Source organism: Podarcis melisellensis (assembly GCF_964234715.1).
Source record: "Podarcis melisellensis genome assembly, chromosome: 11".
Lineage (NCBI taxonomy): Eukaryota > Metazoa > Chordata > Lepidosauria > Squamata > Lacertidae > Podarcis > Podarcis melisellensis.
The window spans coordinates 48,763,242-48,789,174 of NC_138543.1; the positions used below are offsets into that span (position 1 = coordinate 48,763,242).

General features: G+C 44.3%; 1 protein-coding gene across 4 annotated transcripts in view; it reads right to left on the bottom strand.

Annotated features, from left to right (window-relative positions):
- The window catches only part of NEDD4L (NEDD4 like E3 ubiquitin protein ligase), a 269,669-nt gene that overhangs the window by 153,110 nt on the left and 90,626 nt on the right, over positions 1-25,933 (bottom strand). For all 4 annotated transcript variants that reach the window (XM_081929590.1, XM_081929592.1, XM_081929591.1 and 1 more), the window contains exon 2: positions 17,037-17,110. In XM_081929590.1, coding sequence (XP_081785716.1) covers positions 17,037-17,110 — 74 coding nt within the window. The remainder of the gene's footprint in view (positions 1-17,036; positions 17,111-25,933) is intronic.

Below are 25,933 nucleotides of genomic sequence, written 5' to 3' on the forward strand. Positions count from 1 at the left end.
CTCTGAGAGAAGGTGTATGATTCCTCAGCTACAGTAGGCTCAGAACAGGTGAGGGTCACAGGCCTCATCAAGCCCAGATGCTGCAATCAGCGTGCAAAAGGGAAGCCAAGCTGAGGGGCTGGGTCTGCTGAACTGCCCATGTTGATGAATCCTTGGCTCCAACCACTACACCGCACTGCCTATGGGACCATGCTTTGGGTTTGACTCTGGATACCAGTGCTAAGTGATATATGCACCCACTGCCTATTAACCACTAAACGAGCTTTAAGGTCTTATTACTTGCATACAAAGCCCTAAACAACTCTGGACCAGGGTAGGACCCCTTCCCATTTACTGCCCAGAAATGTTTTGTATGTTAAACTGCCCTGTGATCTTCAGGATGAAGGGCAGTATAGCAATTTAGAAATTGAACCTAGTTAGTTTTGCCATGGCCTGACGACTATTCAGGTTGATGGCAACACAGAGATGGACATTTCCACCAGTTGCACTGCTGTTGTGCAATGCCCTCCCTGCTGAAATATAAGTTGCCCCATCAGTACTGGCGTTCTGCCATCTCTGGAAGACACACCTGTTTAGACAATTGTTCCCTGATCTCCTGGCTTCAACCTTCTGTTTAAATTGTTCTTTTAGCTGTTTTTAACCATTGGAGCTACATTTTAACGAGCTTGTTTATTATACGTTTTAATTGCAGATGTTTTGATGAAATCATTTTGCTAGGTATTTTAATTACGTGTAGCTATATTTTTATAATTGCTTAATACTTGTTAATTTGATGTTGGCTTTCACTTGTGTGTGAAGCACCTTCGCGTTTCTTCTCGAAATGTAAGGCAGGTATATAAATTATTACAATACTCATTTTCCCCCAACTTAAACAGACTCTTCTGTGTTAGCCTGATCATAGAAAGGTGGATCATAGAATTGGAAGGGACCCTGCAGATCATGTAGTCCAACTCTCTGTGATGAAAGAATATGCAGCTGTTCTATATAGGAATTGAACCTGCAACTTTTGGCGTTTTCAGCACCACACTCTAAGCAACTGAGCTATCCTAGTGCCCATGAATTTCATAATACAGGTCTGCTTTTGAAAGCAGCACTGAAGAAGAAAAAAGTTGTGGTCCACCAATTCCTCCAGAGAATTGTCAAGCTGTCCAGAAAAAAGAAGAAAAAAACCTTTGAGAACCACTTACTTAATACTTGACTTTCAGAAGACATCTGAAGACAGTCCTGTATAGAGGAGTTTTTAGTGTTTTCTATTTTATTGTTTTTAATATTTTGTTGGGAGCCTCCCATAGTGGCTGGTGCAACCAAGTCAGATGGATGGCATATAAATAATAATTTTTTGTTGTTGTTGTTAAGCACATATCATACATAATGCAGCATTACTATGGCTCAGCTTTCTCTGCTACATTGGCAATGCTGAGCAGAATGTCAAATCACACACCTGCAACCAATATCATGTTAATGGCAGGGAGGAGATGTGTTTGCAAGGGGGTGGGAGGGTGTCATAATGCATTTAAGGCAGGCATAGCCAAACTTGCTCTCCACATGTTTTTGGACTACAACTCCCATCGTCCCTCGCTAACAGGACCAGTGGTCAGGGATGATGGGAACTGTAGTCCCAAAACATCTGGAGGGCCAAGTTTGGCCATGCCTGATTAAGGCAACCTGTAATTTGGCTTTGTGGTTTAGCTCTAAGAGATTGTTACATCTGAAGACTCAAATGAGCTGGTCAAAATATTACCTAACAGCATTACACCCTTAAAGCAACATGCAGCAATCTTTATGGCCCTATGACTTGTTTTCAATGTTGTGCTTGCCATTTCATCTGTTGATATCACACAGGGAGCTGAGCCATGTGACACAAGAGGCACATTACAGCACCACAAGAGAAAATCAGAAGCAGGGCAGTAAGGAAGGGACAGGCCTGCAATCTGAACATCATGAAACTGGTTTCAGATAGCGAGTAGTAAACACAAGGAAATGTGATAAATTTGTTGAAATGGACCTGAGGATTATTCCAAAGGGTAAGAACATCACTATCCAATTGCTCGGCTCAGGAGGCGAAGGAAAACCCCCAATTACTGCTAATTGTGGTACTAGTTACATGATGTTTCAGAGTCAAGGAAACTTTGCACAGGTTTGCAATTGCATGCACAATAAACTTGTCGCTAAACCTGAACCCTCTCCAAAGTACAGTTGTACCTTGGATGATGAACGCCTAGCGAGTCGAACGTTTTGGCTCTTGAACACCGCAAACCCGGAAGTGAGTGTTCCGGTTTGCAAACATTCTTTGGAACTCGAACGTCTGACGCAGCTTCCGATTGACTGCAGGAGCTTCCTTTTGGTGCCTGCTCAAAACTTTTTTTGTTTTGGTAGGCTTACCAAACATGTGGAGTTGAGGTGTATTTTTGATCTGCAATTTTGGCTTAGAATATATATTTCTAGCTGTTGGTTTTCTTCATTTTGCTTTTTATAACTTGTTTGTTTTTATTGGCAAGTTTCATGTGGTGTTGTTGTTTTTTACATCTTTGTAATCTGCTTAGAGGTTTTATTTACAGTTAACCAAATCTGTACAGTGGTGCCTTCGTTCTTGAACAGCTTGGCTCCTAAGCGCCACAAACCCAGAAGTAAGTGTTCCGGTTTGCAAAAGTTTTTCAGAAGCTGCTGCAGCCAACCAGAAGCTGCACGTTGGTTTCTGAATGGTCTTGTGAGTTGAATGGATTCCTGGAATGGATTAAGTTCGAGAACCAAAGTACCACTGTGTATCACTTAACTAGTTCCATGACTTGCTCCATAGCTTAGTTGTGGAGCGTGAGACTCTTGATCTCAGAGTCATGGGTTGAAGGCCCACGTTGGGTAAAAGATTCCTGCATTGCAGGGGGTTGGACTAGATGACCCTTGTGTCCCCTTCCAACTCTATGATTTTTTGAAATGCCACATGCCCTAGTCCCATTTCTGTGATGGAACAATGGGCACAGGCCCTTCATATCCACCAAACAGGAGGGACGATCTAAAGGTAGAGCTCATGCTTTGCTTGCAAAGAGACCCACATTCAGTCTCTGTCATCTCCAGTTAAAAGGATCTCAGGCAGCAGGTGATGGGAACGTCCTCTGCTTAAGATCCTAGACAGCCTCCACTGGTCAGAACAGAGCAGATCAGACAATATAGACCAGTACGTACTGTGACCTAGTAGAAAGGCAGCTTCCTGTGTACCGAAAGAGACACATGTTGTCACAGTCCGGTTCACGGGCGATCGAAGTCCTGGCTGGGGACGTCGGGAGCGGGGGCAAGATGGCGGGGTGGGAGCAGGAATGGGAGTCCAGAAGCCAGGAGTCAGGAAGCCAAGCGTCCGAGGGTCAGGAAGCAAGGAGTCACGAAGTCAAGGGATCAAGGAGCCAAACTCAACAAGCCAGGGAACGTGTTGCTGTGGCAAAGAGCTGAAGGGAAATGCTGACCTTATATCCCTTCCTTGCTCTTGCCACCAGGTGCTGTGAGTTACCAATCAGCCTCACCTGTGTGGCCATGCCTTGCCTCTTCAGAACAAACTTAGGAAGGCCCCAGTCCTGCAAAGTCCTACTGGTCACAGGGTCTGGCTCCTGCACGCACACCTGATACTTGTTGTGGGAACTCCACACGGAGGACCATGTACATAAGAGCTGATTCGTGCAACAGTTTTCCCACAAAAAGCGGGGAGCGTGGCGGTCATGTGACCTGGGTCCTCCCCATATGCACCTCCACATAATGTCAACGCATTCTACCAGCAAGCAAAAGTTTCCTGTTATTTGCACTGTTAATTCACAAAAATTGTAGACCTTCAAATGCAGCTGGGGAGAGCTGCCAAAGGAGGTTTAAAAATGTCTGGATTAACTCACAAACAAGGGATGGGGAAGGAATTCAGATCGGTTCACATTGCGAGCCTACCAAATTAACACTTCGCAGAATATGAAAACCAAAATGCAGCCGTCTTCCCACATGGGAACTTTTCCGAATGGTGCAGTGCAGTTTTCCAGACAATTAATGTGTATAAAAATTCACATATATTCGATAAGCTTCCACTAAGGAAATAACTTGCAAAAATGTGTCTGTTACGCACATCTCTATATTAGAATTGATGCAGATTATTTTTTGTGAGTATCTTTTTTTAAAATGCAAACTGATATGAAAATGTGAATAAATGAATCTAAGACTAAGGCATTAAGAAACTAAAATGTACAGGATCTGCCATCCCTACTCACAACGTATTAATAATTTGGCTGTGTTATACTGGTTTATTTTATGTAGTTATACAAAACAATGTTCCCAGCAAACATATCTTCCAGTTTCCCTATCATCCTAGCAAACAACTGTATTTGCAACCAAGCTCCTTTTTGTGAAAATAGGCAAGAAAGCAAATGTGTTGGTGTTGTTTTTTAAAGACGAGGGGACCGGAGTTTATTAACTAGATTCGATCCATATGCAGTAAAAAGGACAGCTCTCTTTTTCAGACATGTTTAATTACAGTGAATGGAAAACCGAGTCCATAGTGGCTTGATTCAGGCACACACAGCCGGCGTTCTTACATGTTTAACTTGGGAGTAAAACTCCACTGAATTCAACGGGGCTTACTTCAAAGTAGACACACATAGGATTCCCTATAAACAATGGTTAATAGGTTTAAGTGCAATGTCTAGAAGGACAAACCATGTTTGAAATTGGCTAGTAAATCAGAAATCACTGCCTGAAACTATGGATTCATAATATGTACCCGAACTGACAAATCACAGTTACATACGTTGACGTACCATTGAAGGTCCCTGAATCTAGATATGAGAGTGCTAAGTATACGACCATCTCTAAACCACTTGTTTGCCTGTACTGTATACAGAGTTCAAACCATGGTTAGGATTCTCAATCGGATTCAAAAGAAAGCGGGGGTTGGCATGATATCTGAATTCAGTCAGTGACTTTGGAAGACCAGAGATAACCTTAGGAGTTTCTGATTGAGCTGCAATTCCACTTTGAAAAGTTCAGCATAAAACAATGTATTTGCAAGTTCTCAGCCCCCTTCAAGAATGGCAAAGGGATAGCAACATTTTACAAGCATGCAAGGAGTGGGAAAATTCTAAACAATGCCCTATGAAAGGGATTTGAAAAACAGTTGCATTATCAAAAGTTCACCCCATCCACAAGGATATACTGATCTGTGAAAATGGGCTGGTGGCTTAGTCAGCAGCGCATTTAAAAACGAAAATTGTAATTTTTTTTAAAAAAATAAAAATTGTCCAGTAGCACCTTAGAGACCAACTAAGTTTGTTCTGGGTATAAGTTTTCGTGTGCATGCACACTTCTTCACATGACCTGGAAAAACTGTCTGTGGACAAACGTCGGCTCCCTCGGCCAGTAAAGCGAGATGAGCGCCACAACCCTAGAGTCGTTCGTGACCTGACTTAACTGTCAGGGGTCGTTTGCCTTTTTAAGGTGCTACTGGACAGTTTTTAAATTTTATTTATTTATTTCGTCTGCGTCAGACCAACAGGGCTACCTACCTACCTGAATCTAAAAATTATAAAGTCCATTTTAATCAGCAGATATACACACACATACACAAGACTGAATCCAATTTGGGCTTACTGAGAGTAGACCCACTGGAATTAAGGGACATGACTAAATTAACTACATTATCTCTTAGTTGGGTACAATTCATAAAACAGCAATGAAACTGGGCTTATGCAGCAACGTAAGTTTACTGAAGTAGAAAAGAAATGAATTTCATATGAAATGCTGTACGCTGAACGACTTCTAGACTACAATTGCTGTAGAACCTCTGCCTAAGCAGTGCTACCCATTACTATTCATTCCTTTATGTTCATGGGTCTATTTCAGTGTTTTTCAACCTTTTTTGGGCAAAGGCACACTTATTTCATGAAAAAAAATCACGAGGCACATCACCATTAGAAAATGTTAAAAAAATTAACTCTGTGCCTATAGTGACTATATATAAAGTAATTCTCTTGAATAGGAATCAAATAAACACAAAGAAAGTATTTTATAATTACTTTATTATGAAATAGTAAGTAAACAGAAATGAAAAATTATAAAATACTTTATTTTTAAATCTTTCGAATTTTTCAATTTTTCCCACGGCACACCAGGCAACATCTCGCGGCACACTAGTGTGCCGTGGAACAGGGGTTGAAAAACACTGGTCTATTTCACTGGTCTTGCTGAGAAAATGAGAAGGGCTCTTAGAAAATTATACTTACCGGCCCCACAGTCAAATGCTTAAAGTGGCAGGCTGGACTCCAAAGGCGCTGGCGAGCAAATACCTAAACCACGACTGCTGGATGCATTTTCAAAGTTGCACCAAGATGACGGCAGAGAAGAACAGCAAACTGCACGTATAAGCTATAAATTCACCGCTGCCGGACTCTGCGGGAAAGGAATCCTCTTGTAAACCCTGACCCTCCCATATCTTAAACATCCATCTGTGTTTTGTCATGGGAGGGAGGAGATCTACCCCTTTTTGTTGACTTCAGGGTGAATTATTTGCATGTGTGACCTATAAAGTATTCCAACTGGGCTGGAGACATAAGGAGGCAAGAGAAACCCAGCCTTTCTCCTGCACAGCCCCATTGCAGAATGGCACAATTGCGGAAACTACATACCTGAAATGTGCTTAAGTTCTTAAGTTCTCCGTGAGATGTTTCCTATGTAGATGTTAAGCTGCTCTCTCTGAAATTGGGTCTGCAGCGTTTACAGCACCATCCTGTGCCCATCTACCCGAACCCAAGTTCTACCAAGCTCAATGGGACTTAACTCTCAAGGAGGCATATTTAAGATTTCAACCTCAGTAGCTGAACCAGATTAATCTATTCCAAGGGTTGCCAGTGTGGACTTCATAGGCACCACTGGTGGCCTTGAGGTCTTCCCCTAGAACCCAGGAAGTCTCCCAAGTTCTCCCAATCACTGCTCTCTTGGCCATGAGTGTGGCCATCCTCTACTCCCTTGAAAAGTACAGAGAGATGGAGGAAATTCCTCTTTCAGCTCTGTGTGATTAATTATACTGTATCACTCTTTTATCCAGTTTCCTTGGAAAAGCAAGTTTATGTGCGCTCTCTCTCTCTCTGCTGATTTAGGGAAGAGAATAATTCCAAATAAACCCATACAGTTGATGACAACTGCTCTACTCAAAACACATTGACTAAAATAGATGCAACAGTGCATATTTTATTATTTTTATTTTCAATACAGGTAAAACTTACATAAAACTGCAAGTAGGAAGGAAGCAACGTATTGAAACACACATTTCCTACTAAGAGAGAGAGAGAGAGAGATGCAGAGATGCATTGAAGACAGGCAAAACTCGGCCCTCCAGATGTTTTGGGACTACAACTCCCATCATCCCTAGCTAACAGGACCAGTGGTCAGGAATGATGGGAATTGTAGTCTCAAAACATCGGGAGGGCCGAGTTTGCCTATGCCTGGGCTATATGAAAGGTCAATGAATCTGGCCTTAATTCTGATGTCAAGGGCGGAAAAGTGCAGCGCCCAGTTTTGCAACCTTTCCTCAGACCACCACCTTAAGAACCTCCCATCAGATGTCAAGGAAATAAATAACTATCTGACTTTTAGAAGACATCTGAAGGCAGCCCTGTCTAGGAAAGTTTCTAATTACTGACGTTTTAATGTATTTTTAATCTTTTGTTGGAAGCCACCCAGAGTGGCTGGGGAAACCCAGCCAGATGGGCGGGGTAGAAATAATAAGTCCCCAAGACGGAGGGCAAGGGCGGCACACATTGCACACAAGGCGGAGGAGGCTGAGCGCTCTCTGGAGGAGCCGGCCACTGGACCCGATTCACATGTCACACACATGACACAATGCCCAGAGCGCCACCTGGAGATGAAAGGGGCCTGGCCCCCTTGAAACAAATACAGTGGTACCTCTGGTTGCGAACAGGATCCGTTCCGGAGCCCCATTCGCAACCTAAAAGGAGCGCAACCCGCATCAGCGCATGCGGGTCGTGATTTGCCTCTTCTGCGCATGTGTGTGACGTCATTTTGCGTGTCTGCATATGCGCGAGTGGCGAAACCCAGAAGTAACCCTTTCCTTTACTTGCGGGACGCAACCTGAAAACGCGCAAATGTAACATGAGGTATGACTGTATTGAGTTGTCATGCCTGTTTTCTAGGGAACTCTTGAAATGGCTGCTGTGTGAAGGGAACATCACAATTCTCAGCACCCTGAATGAATTTCAGTTCCCGGGATTGTTTCTTGGCGCAGGGAGCCGTCGCTGTTTAAAATGGTATGACGCCGCTTTAAATGTTTAGTGCAGATGGGGCCTAGCTGGGCTTATCTTACAGCAATCCAAAGAGAGGCTGCAGGGACATGGAGCAGTGGGAGGTGAGAGACTTTTTCACAGTGTTGGCTTCAGCAAGGGAGCCCTGATTGGGTTCCTCTCCTGTGAATTATTGGGATTTTCTGGCCGGCCGGCCCAGGTTCAGCTAGCTACTGCCAATGGAATCGAAACAGGCCTAGCTAACCTTGGATAACACCCCTTAGCCTGGCGGTTTAGTCAAACAGGGCTGCAGGGAAACCTGTTATGAACCTCCTGCTAATTTAGCATTGCTCCTACACATATTTCGTGAATACGGAACTTGCTCTCATCCTCAGAGCTTTCAGTGCCCTGCCTCCATCCATCCAACAGCAGACAAGAAATACCAGAATTTTATGTGAGAAACACTACAGCCGAATAGAAAACTGAGCAGCTGCCTTGGTGTTCAGACCTGCCTGGTATTGACCCAAGTCCACATAAAATGGTATTACTCATGGCTTAATGTTAACACAGAGATGACGCAGCAGCAAACTTGCAAAACAAAAAGCAAGAATTTTTAAGCGTTCGCATAGTTTCACGATTGCTTCCAATAACTTTGGGTGTATTTCAGATGCAAAATACGATCACAAACACCTACAAAGCCCATTCTGAGTCATTGTCTCTGGTCACAATGGAATCACCTGAGTTTTAAAAAAGAAATCTAAGGCGCTTGGCCAAAGTAGCTCAGATTCCATACAAAGAAGAGTCAAATCAAAGTGAGGCCTTTTGAATTACATTTTGCAATTAAAGCACACTTGTACTCATTTCTATACTAGCAACAAAAGGCCACTGTGAAAACAGAACGCTGGACCTGATGGGCCATTGGTGTGGTCCAGCAGGCCATCTCTTTTTTCTCTTTTTGTTTATTTTTTTTATTTTCAGAAACATATGCTAATCAATCAAAAATACAAAATAATGCAAAATAATAACCATTAAAAGAAAACAAATAATACACCCATGTGACTTCCCTCCCCCAATACTCACCATCCCTTAATCTTTAAGTTCTTGTTAACATTGCGTCTTTTATATCTCATCCTTAATGTTCTTAGAATATTAATTTTTTTCTAATTGTACTTTACAAACCTAATCTATACATATCAACATGTTATCCTTAGAGCAGTGTTTTTTCATATAATCCTCAAAGCCTTGCCACTCTGACCTTAGTATCTGATTTGTCTGGTGTCTTATGGCTGCTGTTAACTTCGCCATTCCTATAAATTCACATAATTTACATATCCAATCCTCTTTTGTGGGTATAATGTTTCCTTCCCAGTTCTTTGCAAGTAATAGTCTGGCTGCGGCTGTAGCATATAAGAATAATCTTTCCTTATCTTGTGGGATATCCTTTCCTAAGATGCCCAATAGGTACACCTCTGTTTTTTTTCCTTATAGAAATGTTAAACATCTTTTTTAAATCCTCGTGGATACATCCCCAGAATTCTTTAACCTTTTCACAGCTCCACCATACATGGATCATAGTCCCCTCCACCTCCTTACATTTCCAACACAGATTGGATTCTAACTTATATATATTGGCGAGTTTCGAAGGTGTCATAAACCACCTATAGAACATTTTCATTAGGTCTTCTTTGATGAAATAGCAGGCGCTAAATCTTATATCAATCTTTAAGCAGGCCATTTCTTATGTTTTTAATCAGAGCACTGAAAATCTTACCCAATCCACTGAAAATCTTGCTCAGGTCCCCTCTGGAGCAGACAGCACAGCAGCCCTCAAGATACTGCAGATACCAAGCCCCACACTGGTGCAGAACAGAACATATGTTGTTGACAGAGAAGCACTGCTTCAGGGTGAAGAAGTTGGGAGTCCTGTACAGATCCGACAAGGTTGTACTACATAGGAGCCCGGACTCAAATCATTTGGTTTAAACTTCCGCATGGGTCAGGGAGTCCGTATCTCTTGCGCACGAACAAATCACCTCCAAGGACACAGGGGCAAGGAGAAGGGAAGTAAAACAAGGGCTCTTGATTCGGGCTGTTTTAATAACCCTCCATAAAACATAGTAAACAGTCATTTTGTTCTCGCTCTCCATGCAAGCAGCGTTGTGCGTCAACTGAAATGTGCTCGAATGTTTAGCCTGGAGAAGAGGAGGTTAAGGGGTGATATGATAGCCATGTTCAAATATATAAAAGGATGTCACATAGAGGAGGGAGGAAGGTTGTCTTCTGCTGCTCCAGAGAAGCGGACACGGAGCAATGGATCCAAACTACAAGAAAGAAGATTCCACCTAAACATTAGGAAGAACTTCCTGACAGTAAGAGCTGTTCGACAGTGGAATTTGCTGCCAAGGAGTGTGGTGGAGTCTCCTTCTTTGGAGGTCTTTAAGCAGAGGCTTGACAACCATATGTCAGGAGTGCTCTGATGGTGTTTCCTGCTTGGCAGGGGGTTGGACTCGATGGCCCTTGTGGTCTCTTCCAACTCTATGATTCTATGAATAGTAACTGCTTGAAAAATGAATGATCAAGTGAAAGAGGGCATCAAGGACAACGTTTGGAAGAACAAGACAGAGAGAACCTTTCTTCGATGATGTTAAGAAGTGCACAACAATCTGGCACAATCGGGTTGGCTGGCCAGCTCATATTGCCTCCTCGCAGAAGCTGAGAAATGCCCTTGGTGTACAAAAATCACTGAAGGAAAGTGGGAGGCCAAACCCCATAGCACCTAGCAGGTTTATTGTGGCATGAGCTTCCACTGGCCAAAATAGATCAGTGCTGCAGTGTGGGACCGGTCTGCCCTTGAGCTTCTTCAATGATGAAAGAGAAAAGATGTTATCAGGTGTGGAGCACCAGTGAAAGATTCACCAGAAGTTCAGGACAACCACCAAAGGCTTTAAAACAAGACTCTCCCACCCTCCTCCCCATTTCTATGCAAGCTGCTTAATTTTTAACAGGCAAGTAGGGAACCTCAGGCTTATACTAGAATCCCACTTCCTGTGATGGAAAGAATGCATTCTAAAGCACCAACCCCTCTTCACTCAGGAGGAAACACTATTAAATTTAGTGGGACTTAATTCCATGTAAGGGACGCGGGTGGCACTGTGGTTTAAACCACAGAGCCTAGGACTTGCAGATCAGAAGGTCAGCAGTTTGAATCCCCGCAATGGGGTGAGCTCCCGTTGCTCGGTCCCTGCTCCTGCCAACCTAGCAGTTCGAAAGCACGTCAAAGTGCAAGTAGATCAATAGGTACCACTCCAGCGGGAAGGTAAACAGTGTTTCTGTGCACTGCTCTGGTTCACCAGAAGCGGCTTAGTCATGCTGGCCACATGACCCGGAAGCTGTATGCCGGCTCCCTCGGCCAATAAAGCGAGATGAGCGCCACACAACCCCAGAGTCGGCCACGACTGGACCTAATGGTCAGGGGTCCCTTTACCTTTAATTCTACGTAAACATGCCTGGGAGCAGGATGCACTTGGTCAGGTGAGAAGGGAAAGACACACTTTCCTACTAAATTGGCCTTATTCTGGTAAACAGTATTGTTCTGCAGACAATCACTCTAGAGACATTCCATGGAAGGTATCTGTTAAAAGGATTTGCGCCGACGTCACTCAAGGCACCTGCCTGAACATTTCGATCCACTGGCACACATTCTGATGAACCAACACCTTCAAGCTTTGCAAGCATCTCCATCCTTTAGTGGGTAAAATGACACCTCAAATGTAACAAGTCAACTCAGATTTCAGGAGAGGGACAGAGGCCTAACCTCCCTCTCACATTACTTGTTGTTTTGTCTATTGGTGTTTTTTACATATGTTAAAAGGGCGTTGGGGTTGCCCTGCTAAACCTCTCCAGTGTCACCCTCTGAACTTCCTAGTCGGTTTGCTCTTTCTTTTTATTCCAGTCATGGAAGGTTAAAATGTGGAGCTCTAATGAGGTGCATCAAGCTTTGATGCTACTGCCAAAGCTCACCCAGTTCCATAAGGCCAGCAGCAGTTATGAACTTGTAAAGTGTGTTCCTTAGTTTTAAGAACAAACCTTGCTCCCGCTTAAAACCTTGTGATCCTTTAATGAGCAGCTGGTAGACTTGAAAGCATTGCCGCACAACTCAATCCGCTTTGTCACCATTAATATTTATTGATGGTAATAGGTATTTACTATCTTCCCGCCAGAAAAAGGGCACAAGCTATTTTAAAAGCACAAGGTTTTTATACAAAGAGAGATTTGAGAAGCAGAGAAGGCTTATCCTGGAGAAGAGATAATCATAAGAGGGAATATGATAGCCCACATCAACTGAAGGGCAGTCATATAGATCAGTGGTTCCCAATTGATGGTCTGGGGGGACGGGACTCGCCTATGGGTCAGCGGCACCATTCACATAACAAAAACTACCATAGACATACCAAAAGTTTCAAAAGTAGGGGATCCATACAACTTAGCTGATGGGGAACCAAAGCAGTCTTTGCCAATGTGGTGCCCTCCAGATGATTTGGACTACAACTCCCATCATTCCTGACCGTTGTCCATGTTGGCTGGGTCTGATGGGAGTCGTAGTCCGAGACATCTGCAGGACATCTGCAGAGGGCAGGATCCAAATCAATGGATCCAAGTTATAAGAAAGGGGATTTCGACTAAACATTAGGAAGGCATGCCTGGTGCTATAAAGATCGGAGGCACAGACGGCTTTGGAAGGTGGTGGACTCACTCCTTCGTTAGACTGAAACATGAAAACTAAATTCAGGTTGCATATTCCAGACTGACAGCAATAAAGCCGACGGGATTTTAAAAGCTCAGCAGGGATACAAGATGCGTGACGAAAGCCAAATCTGCCAAAAAGTCCTGCAGACAGCAAAGGGAGAATTATTGTGAGACACTACTATATATACCTAATCACCTCTGAATAATGGTTTTGACCTGTAAAGCACCGGGCGGATGCGTTTAATCTGAAGAAACCATTTCCCAGCACTCTCTTCTCTCCATATTCCTTTGCTCACTGGCACTGCACTCTACTTTAAGAATACGAGAGCTACGCTGGATCAGGCCAAAGGCCCATCTAGTCCAGCATCCTGTTCTCACAGTGGCCCAAAAGATGCTGTGTTAGAAACTCAGATATATAAACCAGGCACCAAATGGCTCCTCAAACCAGGGTTACAGTCGCCAAAACGGAAGGTCCAGTTGCCGTTTTGGGGCCAGAGAGCTCGAAAGTTGTATTTTTCAATACAACTTTTTGGTTCCTGAAATTCATTCTGATTGTGCAGATGGATATAATTCTACGGGATGTGGCATTACCGTGTGAAAGCAACCAAGGTCCAAGGATCCCCAGGCATGCACCTCCAGGTGGTGGAGACATCATGCGCCCTCCTGGCGCCCAGACATCCCCACTTGGTCGCATGTGGTCGATTGCCAGGTGCAAAATGCGCCTGGCACCTGGCGAATTTCGAACGCTGATACAGAGACATACTGTATTCAGTATGGTCAGTAGAACATATAATAGCAGATAAATTCCTCCATGAATAGGTCCAGATCCCTTTAAAGCCGTCCAAAGTGCTGGCCACCACTATGTCTATAAGCAGTAAATTCCATAGTTTAACCATACCTCCTTTTGTCTCTCCTGAACCTTCCAACTTTCAGCTTGGATGTCCCAAGTTCTAATTTTATAAGAGTTACAAGGCACATCCTGTTCATACCTGATGCCTAATGGTGCTGTGGGTTAAGCCTAGGACTTGCCGATCAGAAGGTTGGTGGTTCGAATCCCCGCGACGGGGTGGGCTCCCGTTCCTCGGTCCCTGCTCCTGCCAACCTAGCATTTCAAAAGCACCTCAAAGTGCAAGTAGATAAATAGGTACCGCTCTGGCGGGAAGGTAAACGGTGTTTTCGTGCGCTGCTCTGGTTCGCCAGAAGCGGCTTAGTCATGCTGGCCACATGACCCGGAAGCTGTACGCCGGCTCCCTCAGCCAATAAAGCGAGATGAGCGCCGCAACCCCAGAGTCGGCCCCAACTGGACCTAATGGTCAGGGGTCCCTTTACCTTTATCGAGACCCAAAGTGGAAATCATTCTGGAGAAGGCATATTAAGGAATAGAGAGCTGCTGCTTCACGACTTGAAATTGCTGCAGTTTTAAATACCTAGCTATTTCGAAGGTCTGATTCATCACCATGCCTGATCATGTTCTCCAAACCCTCCTCCACACACACAAAACATCATATTGTGCGCCACAGATATCCAGACAATTTTATGTGTGTTTTTTTTAAGTGTTCGCAGTCACTTGGGTTGCCTAATTAATAGTGTTTTTGGTAATTATGCAAAATGGGAGCAATCTGCCATTAAAAGAGATTGCAGTGGGGTGAGAGAAAACATAACAGAAGAGGCAGCCTTTGGTTTTAGGGGAAGAAGATTTCAAACAAGGAACTTGTGGATCCAAAACTAGAAGCTCACCCAGGAAGCTTGCACAACAAGAGGATGTGATGAAACTTTTATCATTTTGGTAGGAAGATCAGCTTTTGCATTAAAAGGGCCCACTAAGGCAAGTTCCAGATTGTTTGATACATCTGTATTTATATAAATTCATTTATACAAATACTTGCTGCATTTATCCCCCACCGATCTGGCAAAGCGCTCAAGTCAGTTTAACATTTAAAATAATAGCTTGCAATCTAAGAAGCATGATGCAAACAGGAACAGCAGAGAGACCAAGGGGGAAATGCCTAGAGAGCAAGAAATAATTTGAGAGCAAATTTGCCACATGTACCGTATTTTTCACTCTATAAGACGCACCAGACCACAAGACGCACCTAGTTTTTGGAGGAGGAAAACAAGAAAAAAAATATTCTGAATCTCAGAAGCCAGGACAGCCAGAGGGATTGCTGCGCAGTGAAAGCAGCAATCCCTCTTGCTGTTCTGGCTTCTGGGATAGCTGTGCAGCCTGCATTCGCTCCATAAGACGCACACACATTTCCCCTTACTTTTTAGGAGGGAAAAAGTGAGTCTTATAGTGCAAAAAATACGGTACTTAGTCCCCTAAGTATTCTACCTATATCCTCATCAGCCACCAGGGGGAGCTTCCTGCGCCATGAATACAAGAGAGGGGGGCATTCTGTACTTGGCAAAGTCTGTAAACCTAACAGTACATGCAACTGCATTTTTTTTAAACAGAGTATATTATTCACCCATTTTTCAGTGGTTTTCTCATTTCATAATAATAATTTGTACCCTATCCATCTGACTGAGTTGCCCTAACCACTCTAGGCAGCTTCCAACAGAACACGCAAAAACACAAGAGAATATCACACACTAATGGACTGCCTTCAGGTGTCTACAGAAGGTTGTATAATTATTTATCTCTTTGACATCTGACGGGAGGGCGTTTCACAGGGCGGGCGCCACCACCAAGAAGGCCCTCTGCCTGGTTCCCTGCAACCTCACTTCTCGCAGAGGCCCTCGGAGCTGGACCTAGGTATCTGGGCTGAACGATGGGGACAAAGATCTGTTGGGGTGCTGTTATTGTATTGTTGTTGTCCATGGCTATGGGCAACCTTGGTCTTTAGAGCAGTGTAACACACACTGTATGAAAACATCATAGTTATTCCAACCAAAAGACACAAAAAACGAGGTCCTTCCATCATCAACACCACATTATTCAACACCAAATCGGCCTGACAAAGAATTAAAAGAGTTTGAAATGGCAATGATGTTGATTTTGAAATAGTTCACATATATTATTTTAGTATAATACTAACAACCCCATAAAAGTAATTCCATAACTACTGTCCTCATATTGCACATAGGGGAGTAGGCTTAATTACAGTGTCACCCTCAGCTATGGGTTTTGGTGACATGAACAACTCTATGCATCCCTCAACTTGTGCATTCTGCCTCCTCCCCTGCTCATAAAGAATCTGAACCTTTTGTTTCAGTTTTTGATAAACTACGGCTTAATTCAGACCCTAAACAGTTTTTAATCTTATTCATGCTTCATGAAACTCTCCAGATACATAAACCATGGTTTGAAGTTTAACTGCAGTTTGTTGGGTTTGCCTGACACTGCAAACTGTGGTTAATCCAAAACAGGAGCAAAAGCATTTGAAATACTCCTCAAAGCTGTGTCAGAGGAGGAAAGAGAGTGTGCGAGCCCGTGGGGAGACTAGGTTCACTCCTTTTATGATAAACCATGGTTTATTATGACATGCAAACACAGCTTCAGGATTTTTGAAAGTCACGTGAATCAAATGAGGTTTGAGCAAGAGCTTCCTTGTTCATAGCTTCTATACTTAGCTGCTACTTTATACAAGTTACTGTAGTTCATGAATCCTCCACTCCCCCCCCTCATTATTGTGATAATAAATATGCATATTACCCAAACCTCAATATAGGTGCCTTTTTTAAGAAATGAAAGGGAGTAGGATACAAATGATTGGCAAATTGGTTGGTTGTTTATTATTATTATTATTATTATTATTATTATTATTATTATTATTATTATTATTATTATTTTAGCACACACACAAAAACCCCATCATCATAACAGCACGGCATATAAATCCAAGCAAAATACGAACCAATCGAATTGCATTGAAGGGCATAAATTAAAGGAAGCAGATACAGGTTCTTTTCCCGGTTTACTAATAGTTTCTGTCTTTTTTGAAAAGTTAATGCTGCCAACACAAAAGAGGCAATTGCCTCAGTAATTTAGATTCTGCTGCCATAGGAGCAATAAAAAAAGAGGAATGTACATACCTGGCTCCAAAGATGTCCTTTTTGGCTAGATCTATTCCAGCTACAACCTTAACTCTAAGGATACGAGACTCCTCCTGTTAGAAAACGAAAATGAAAAGAGCAAGGTTTTAAAATAGGCTTGTTAAAGTTTGCAAATACAAATGCGAGCAGCATTTAAGTGGAATAAAATTAAATCTCCATTACAGCTCTTATAACCCAAAAGACACATGGGGGGGTGGTTTACAATTAGAAGGGAGTTCTTTAAAGCCCTAAACGGCAGAACCCCCATTGTTCTACCTGGACACTGAGGTCCAGCACCGAGGGCCTTCTGGCGGATCCCTCACTGAGAGAAGCCAAGTTACAGGGAACCAGGCAGAGGGCCTTCTCGGTAGTGGCACCTGCCCTGTGGAGCGCCCTCCCACCAGATGTCAAAGAGAACAAACAACTACCAGACTTTTAGAAGACATCTGAAGTCAGCCCTGTTTAGGGAAGCTTTTGATATTTGATGCATTACTGTATTTTAATATTTTGTTGGAAGCCACCCAGAGTGGCTGGGGAAGCCCAGCCAGATGGGCAGGGTATAAATATATTTATTATTATTATTAGTAGTAGTAGTTGTAGTATTATGGTAGGCGATCTATATGCTCCAAGATCTGCCTCTAGGGCCAGCTCACTCGTGCGGCAAGGTGAGGCGATGGCCTCAGGTGGCAGGATCCACTGGGACAACATATCCAGAAGTCGATCTTTCTTTCTCCCCTTGTTTCTGATGCAAATCTTCCCTAGCGGGTGGGGTGGGGTGTTGTCCTTTTGGTATCTGCCTCAAGTCTATTAAAATGCCTTGGGCTGGCCCTGTCTACCTCCATCAGGTCAAAAAAGCATCACTGATATCAGACACCAAACACTTTTTTTGTTTGCCGGCCATTTGCCCCTCAAGTGCTCAAGTCATAGGGAGATTTGCCCTCCACGGCAAAATATCTGCAATGTGGAAGAAACATTAAACTGTCGTGAAGCAGGGTTTTGGATATTGAGAAGAGATCTCATCACAGATTACCACAGGCTCCTCGCTGAATGGAGGAACAAGGGGATGTGTGCAGCAGGGGTGAAGAACCAGTAGAAGAAGAAGAGTAGGGATGGGGTTTCAAGTTACATTCTGCCCAATTAATCAGAAATCAATAAAACCAAATAACTTTAAATATAGTTTATATGACATCTATTTGCAACTCAGTTTACAAGCAACCTATCTGCATGATGGGACACAGGTGGCGCTGTGGGTTAAACGACAGAGCCTAGGACTTGCTGATCAGAAGGTCGGGGGTTCGAATCCCCACGACAGGGTGAGCTCCCATTGCTCGGTCCCTGCTCCTGCCCACCTAGCAGTTCGAAAGCACGTCAAAGTGCAAGTAGATAAATAGGTACAGCTCTGGCGGGAAGGTAAACGGCGTTTCCGTGCGCTGCTCTGGTTCGCCAGAAGCAGCTTAGTCATGCTGGCCACATGACCCGGAAGCTCTACACCGGCTCCCTCGAGATGAGCGTCGCAACCCCAGAGTCAGCCACGACTGGACCTAATGGTCAGGGGTCCCTTTACCTTTACCTATCTGCACGCAACTGCACATAGGTGTGGTGCCAGGAATCTGAAAACAGTGCGTCCTCCTTGCTTGCGAGGAGATGCTCCCCATACATTCCTCTTCAGGCTCCAGAAAGGGTCTCCTCACAAGCCACCAGGGTGCTTCCCATTTTACACAATTTCACGTATGCGCACAGGGGCCTGCACCACAAACATTTCAAAAGTAGGGGGGGTCCATCGCTTGGCTTTTGAAAAACAGGGGTTCCCACAGTCCTTTGCTAATTGGGAACCACTGGTTTAAACAATTGGGAATCAGAAACCATTGTGGATCTGTTGGAAATCACAGGAGAACTGGGTGGCTGCCATATTTCAAGGCAGATCATTGGTGCATTAGCCCAGTGTTGTGCGAACTATAACTTAACCTTAGCGAAGATGCCTGGCATTTTCTGCACACAAAGCAGATGGCTCCATCCACTGAGCTACACAGCCTTCACCCCAGTTACTCTTGAGATCTATCAATAGTTCTTTTGCTCCGCCATACACATCCCTTGCTTGAGCTCACATCCGAACACTATTTCCCAACTGCTTCACAATCCATTCCCCTTTATAGCGCTGTGTCTTCACTAAGACCATAAGCCTGAGGGGAGGTGACGGTCTTGTTTGTAGTGATTTGACTGAGGAACACCAATAAAACAACAAATTAATTTTTAGCCCAGCTGATTTGCCCCTTACAGCAAATGCCCTGATAAGGGGCAGCGTATCTTCTCAACCATCAAAACTTCTAGGAATGTAAACTAAAAGGGAAGTATAAAAATCCTTACAAATAATTAAGCCCAGAGTGACTTAATCTATCCTAACCACAAGCTCTTTATGTGCAATATTTACATTAAAAAAAAAATAAAAAATCCTGTTCTGAATTCTAAAGTAGCTAAAACATCAAGAGAGAGTATCAGTTTCACTTTGCAGACAAGGTGAGGAATACAGAAAGAGATTAATTACAGTAACCCAAACCACAAAAGGCCTTAGACATGCACACCGGTTTTCAGCAACAGTCAAAAATTATTTGACCTAATTCTGAGCAGAAAAATGCTTCTACCTCTGCCTTTTAGGAAGGCCAGGGAAAATTATATACCTGCATCACCTCATAACAGGCCTGGGTCTTCTAAAGAGAACTGCCTCTTTGTAATGAGCCAGGCCCGTTGATTATTTCCATTGCTCCAAGATGGGTGTGCATCTTGGAAAATGGAGGACGTTCTCTATGTATAATGAAAGGACAGGGTCATTGTTTCAGATTAATTTACATGGGGTGGGGGAGAAGCACAACATTTTGGACATGGGGCAATCAAGGATAGCTCAGTTGGGAGAGCAAGAGACTCTTAATCTCAGGGCTGTGGGTTCGAGCCCCATGTTGGGCGAAATATTCCTGCATTGCAGGGGGCTGGACTAGATGACCCTCGTGGTCCCTTCCAACTCTACCATTCTATTATTCTTGCACAGGTCCCTCATAAAAAACCAACAACACAGAATTTCAAACACTTTTGTAGAGGGTGGAATGTAAAAAAATAATGTTTTCTCTGCTGACTTGGAGAGCATTATGTGCAGGTATATTTTGATGCATTGAATAGAATGAAAGTTTGAGTCATGGTGGAGGAGAGAGCATGTGTGCAAATTCAACAGGACTTTGTTGCTATTTTGTTAATGTTTTAATATTGTTTTATAGATATGAATGCTGTCGTACTCTGAGAATCGTATGATTTTTGGTGTAACTGTGATGTTTAGCTTATTTTCTGGTTGTTTTGTTAATAGTGTTACATAGATGGTAACGGTTTTATTTGCGAGATTGTTTTACCGATCATTTGTTAAGTATTCTATAGGATTTATGCTGTATTTGTGATGTTCCACTGTGTTATTTTTATCTTTTGTTTGTAAGCCGCTTTGGGATTTATTTGAATAAAAAGCGACACAGAAATAGAATAAATCAATCTACTCATTGACAGGGTGGCTAGAGTGTAGGACTAGGGACCTGGGAGGTAAGGTAAAGGTAAAGGGACCCCTGACCATTAGGTCCAGTCGTGGCCGACTCTGAGGTTGCGACGCTCATCTTGCTTTATTGGCCAAGGGAGCTGGCGTACAGCTTCCGGGTCATGTGGCCAGCATGACTAAGTCACTTCTGGCAAACCAGAGCAGCACGCGGAAACGCCATTTACCTTCCCGCCGGAGCGGTATCTATTTATCTACTTGCACTTTGATGTGCTTTCAAACTGCTAGGTTGGCAGGAGCAGGGACTGAGCAACGGGAGCTCACCCTGTCGCAGGGATTCGAACCGCCGACCTTCTGATCGGTAAGTCCTAGGCTCTGTGGTTTAATCCACAGTGCCACCCCTGAGACCTGGGAGACCAGGGTTCAAATCCACATTCAGCCATGAAGTTTGCTGGGTGACCTAGGGCCAGTCACCACCTCTCAGCCTAACCTACCTCACATAATTTTAGGGAGGAGAGCAACAGAGGGAGGAGAACCATGGACCCCACACTTGGTGGTCATTAGAGTAAATGGTGGGATGTATAAATCTAATAATAATAAAAAAAATAGACACAGAAGAATATAAAACACAGCTGTATCAAGCCAATGGCCCATCTAGTCCCAGAGTCTATTCTCACAACGCCCAACCAAGAGCCTATGGGAAGCCTACAAACAGAAACTGAGCACAACAGCACTCTCCTCACCCACAATTCCAGGCAGCTGGCATTCAAAGATGGTAGACCACAACCATTGTGGCCAGTGCCCATTGACAGCCTTCTCCAAAACTCAGCCCAATCCTCTTTTAAAGCCATCTAAGTTGGTGACCATCATTTACTGGGACACGGGTGCAGTGGCGTCACAATGGGGGGGGGGGCGCCCCGGGTGCCATGTCTGGGAAGGGGGGTTAAATAAATTGGAGTTCTTGTTATTACATATACCAAGAAAAAAGCACACCAAGAACTCAGGCCAATATAAGTTTCAATAGTGGGAGTGGTCCCTACTCACAAATCAATAGTTGTAACAAAAACTAATCCATTTGAAAATATGTATTCTGTCAAGGATTACAAACTCAAATAGAGATTACAAACTCAAAACAGAGATTACAAACTCAAACTCATAAGGATATATATAACACAATAATTCATTACAGAATTAGTAGAGATAAGTTCACGTTAGTCCATAGTCAGATTCGACGTGAAGGTCTTAGTTTCAATCATTGAGCAGAAGTCAGAAGTCAATTATGGATCAGAAACCAGGACAGAGCCCTGTTTCGGTGTATTCTCCTTCATCAGCTAATTTTTAAAGGGTTGTGCAAGTTTGAAGAATATATCCTGTTATTTTCTACGTTTGCACACAAAAAAGATCAAGATACATGTTGATCTACCCACACGTAGTTGTTATCTCTGAGAAACGTAGAAAATGGATTAGTTTTTGTTACAACTGACTATTGATTTGCGAGTAGGGACCACTCCCACTACTGAAACCTATATTGGCCTGAGTTCTTGGTATGTCTGGGGGGGGGGCAGAGCAGAGGATCCCGGTGCCAGCGGCAAACCACTATGTACAGCACATGTGCGGCGGCGCACGCATGCGCTGTACGTAGCAACACCGCATATGCGCTGTACATAGCGGTTTGCTGTCAGTGCCGCCCAAGCGTCGTACGGACAGCAGTGGGATCTCTCCATCGCCACTACAGCTGCATGTAGAGGATCCTCTGTTCGCAGCTGTAGTGGCGACGAAGGGATCCCGGAACCGTCCGTACAGCGCTGGAGCGGCAGCACTGGCATACCACTATGTACAGCGCATGCATCATACATAGCGACGCCCCGCCCCAGGTGTCACGACGCCTTTGTTAGCCCCTGTACGGGTGACGCTGTGGTCCAAACCACTGACCCTCTTGTACTTGCCGATCAGAAGGTCGGTGGTTTGAACCCCCACGACAGGGTTAGCTTCCATTGCTCTGCCCCAGCTCCTGCCAACCTAGCTGTTCAAAAGCACACCAGTGCAAATAGATAAATAGGTACCGCTGTGGCAGGAAGGTAAACAGCGTTTCCGTGCGCTCTGGCTTCTGTCATGGTGTCCTGTTGTGCCAGAAGCGGTTTAGTCCTGCTGGCCACATGACCCAGAAAGCTGTCTGTGGACAAACACCGGCTCCCTCGGCCTGAAAGCAAGATTGAGCGCCGCAACCCCATAGTCGCCTTTGACTGGACTTAACAGTCCAGGGGTCCTTTACCTTTTAACCTTTACCATCATTACTTCCTGCAGGAGTGAATACCATGATTTAATTATTCACAATTAAGCAGTGCTTTTCCTTCCACCTGCATATACAATTTTTCTGGATTATCAGCACACAGCAACTCTGTAATTTTGGGGTGCTAGGGATAGCCTAATTGAAAGCAAAAGACCCAAGCCTAACTTCCAGCCCTTTTGCTAAAGCCTCTGACAAACGCAGCACGTTATGAACAGCTTGCCCGATAAACATCATCCCTCTTGGATGAACTTTCAACTCCTTTGGCACACTAACCGAGGCAGCGCACACACAGACACATGCGCCAGGGACTGCAGCAAAAGTAAAGAAGAGCTGGGCCCTGTTTAAACCAGTTTTGCCATTGCACATATAAACTGCATCTTTATTTCTGCCGGGCAGCTTTCCAACAAAGCGTGACCACAAGCCTTAGCAACGGTAACCTAAGCCTGCTGTTGGACAGTCAAATGGCAGCACCTGAAAAAAAATGGAAGGAATTGCTCTGCCCTTGCCATACCTGCCTGGTTATAGACAAAGAAGTGACAGAGGAAAAAGGTTTGCAGAATTTCGATCTTTTCGGTGGGGCTGACAATCAAGAAATCTCCACCATGGGTTTTCAAAACGAGGGCGCAGTTTCCTCAATTGTCCCTTATCTTTGCAAAACAAGGTTGTGCATGCCGCCTTCATTTTTATTCAACCCTGGTGGACGTGTCTTCATGGCGCACCGTGGGGCAGAGGGCTACACGAGGAAAAGGAAGCACAACAGGGCAGACATGGGCCCTTCCAATCAGTCTGACTGAACCGCTTGGAAGGCCTGCTGCATCCTCCTAACACCCCTCTAGCCCCACACTGCTTTGCAAGGCTGGGGTGTGGGATCGGACTCGCAAAACGATGCAGGACTGGCAGAGTGCAGCGTGAGGAGCAAAATGCGCCCTCAGAAAACTGTGCCCGGGGCAACAGCCCCCCCCCCTGCCCACACTACACCACTGCTTGAAGAGCTATTGTAGCCTCGGTCCTGTATACCTGAAGGAGCGTCTCCACCCCCATCATTCAGCCCGGACACTGAGATCCAGCGCCGAGGGCCTTCTGGCAGTTTCCTCATTGCAAGAAGTGAGGTTACAGGGAACCAGACAGAGGGCCTTCTCGGTAGTGGCACCTGCCCTTCAGATGTGAATAAGCAGCTATCCTATCTTTGAAAGACATCTGAAGGCAGCCCTGTTCAGGGAAGTTTTTAACATGTAATGCTGTACTGTTTTTAACACTTGATTGGGAGCCGCCCAGAGTGGCTGGGGAAACTCAGCCAGATGGGTGGGGTATAAATAATAAATTATTCTTATTCTTATTGCTCTGAGCTCATGGGTTCAAATCCAGGCATCTCCAGGTAGGGGTTGGAGAGGTCCCTGTTTGAAATTCTGTTTGAAATTCTGGAAAGCCACTCATAAGACGGTGTCAGTGATACTGAGCTAGATGGGCAACCATTTGACTCTGTAGAATGCAAGTTCCTATGTTTTAATGACTAGGGCTGGGCGATATCGGGTTTTCAACATTGCGATATATCACCAGCTAAACATCACAATATACCGATATATCGCATTGTCTGAAGTAAGGATGGAGCTATTGGCTGGCTTCATGTTTTTTCTCACGTTGTGATTTTTTTCATAACACACACACACACACACACACACACACACACACACCATGCTGTATCACCAGGTCACAAATTATGAAACTGATATCACAATATCGACTTCAAACCAGTTTTGGAGGATATATCAATATATATATCAATATATCACCAGGGGCGCCGACTTATAAAAAATATTGGGGGGCGGGGGCCCATACTGACTTATAAAAAATATTGGGGGGGCCAAGACCTCCAAACCGCTGCTGCTGGGGGAACGAAAGGGGCGAGCCCCGGGCTGCCCCGACCTTAAGTGAACCTGTGAGGGCCCGTCCTTTGCGGCAGCCGATTGGCTGCCGCCGTGGGCGATGAGCTAGGGGGAATCCCTGCTTCTCGAGGGGCTGACGCCAGCCCCGCGAGATTGTTGATGGGTCGAGAGCCCGCAACCCCACCCCCTCTCTAGATCGGGAGTGGCTTTGTTTTAACTCATTACTGAATGTATTTTAAAAGGTAACTATCGTCAAACAAGGAAAATAAAAAATACCAACATAATTTTGTGATTTTACAAAGCATAATATAACTAATAATTTTCTTAAATTATTGGGGGGGCAGAGCCCCCCCAAACGAATTTTTGAGGGGGCTCGGGCCCCCTCAGGCCCCATGGAGTCGGCGCCTATGTATATCACCCAGCCCTATTGATGATCTTCAGGAAACTGGCACCCTTTTTATTCTCTATCTGGTGATGTTGGCACTGCTATTCCTGGTTGTCTTTGTACATATTTTACGTTTTAACTACTGTGACGTTTTAGCTGCCTAACAGCACCTCAAGGGCAAAACAAACAAACAGACCAAAAAACACACTCAAAAGTTACATGTCAAGAAGGACAAGACCACAAACCACTGGCCGTCCTGTTCTTGGAAAATGTACCTTTCCAAATTGCCTTTATAAATGTGCACAGTCCCTGCAGGGATTTTATCGAAACAATCAGAACTTCTCTGAGCCAGTCGAGATCCCTCTTGATTACGCCTATTGTATGCCAAGGGCAAAGTGAACTTTCGCACCACATAGTAACACCGGTTTGCTTTGTGGGCACCGACTGGGTTGAAATAAATAAATGAATCTGGCACTTACAACTTCAGACCCAAAACACAATTAAACAAGATGGCGCTATAATGCCACCTCAAGCAAAACAGCTCCATTGTTTCACCACAAGCCAGTGCAACTGTGGGACAAAAGAACTGTTAATATAGATACACAATTAGCATTTCTGTGGAAGGCAAGCAAGACCTTCACAAACCTGGCTGTACACTCCAGCAATGTTGACAGTCAATGTGGTGGGGGGGGGGGTGAGGGGACACACGGAGAGAAGAGACCTGGCTGGCTAGGTTTCTGTGTTTTGGACCATTTACAAGAAAAACAGGGGGCAAGGCCAGGGCCGGATTTAAGTTTGATGTGGCCCTAAGCTACT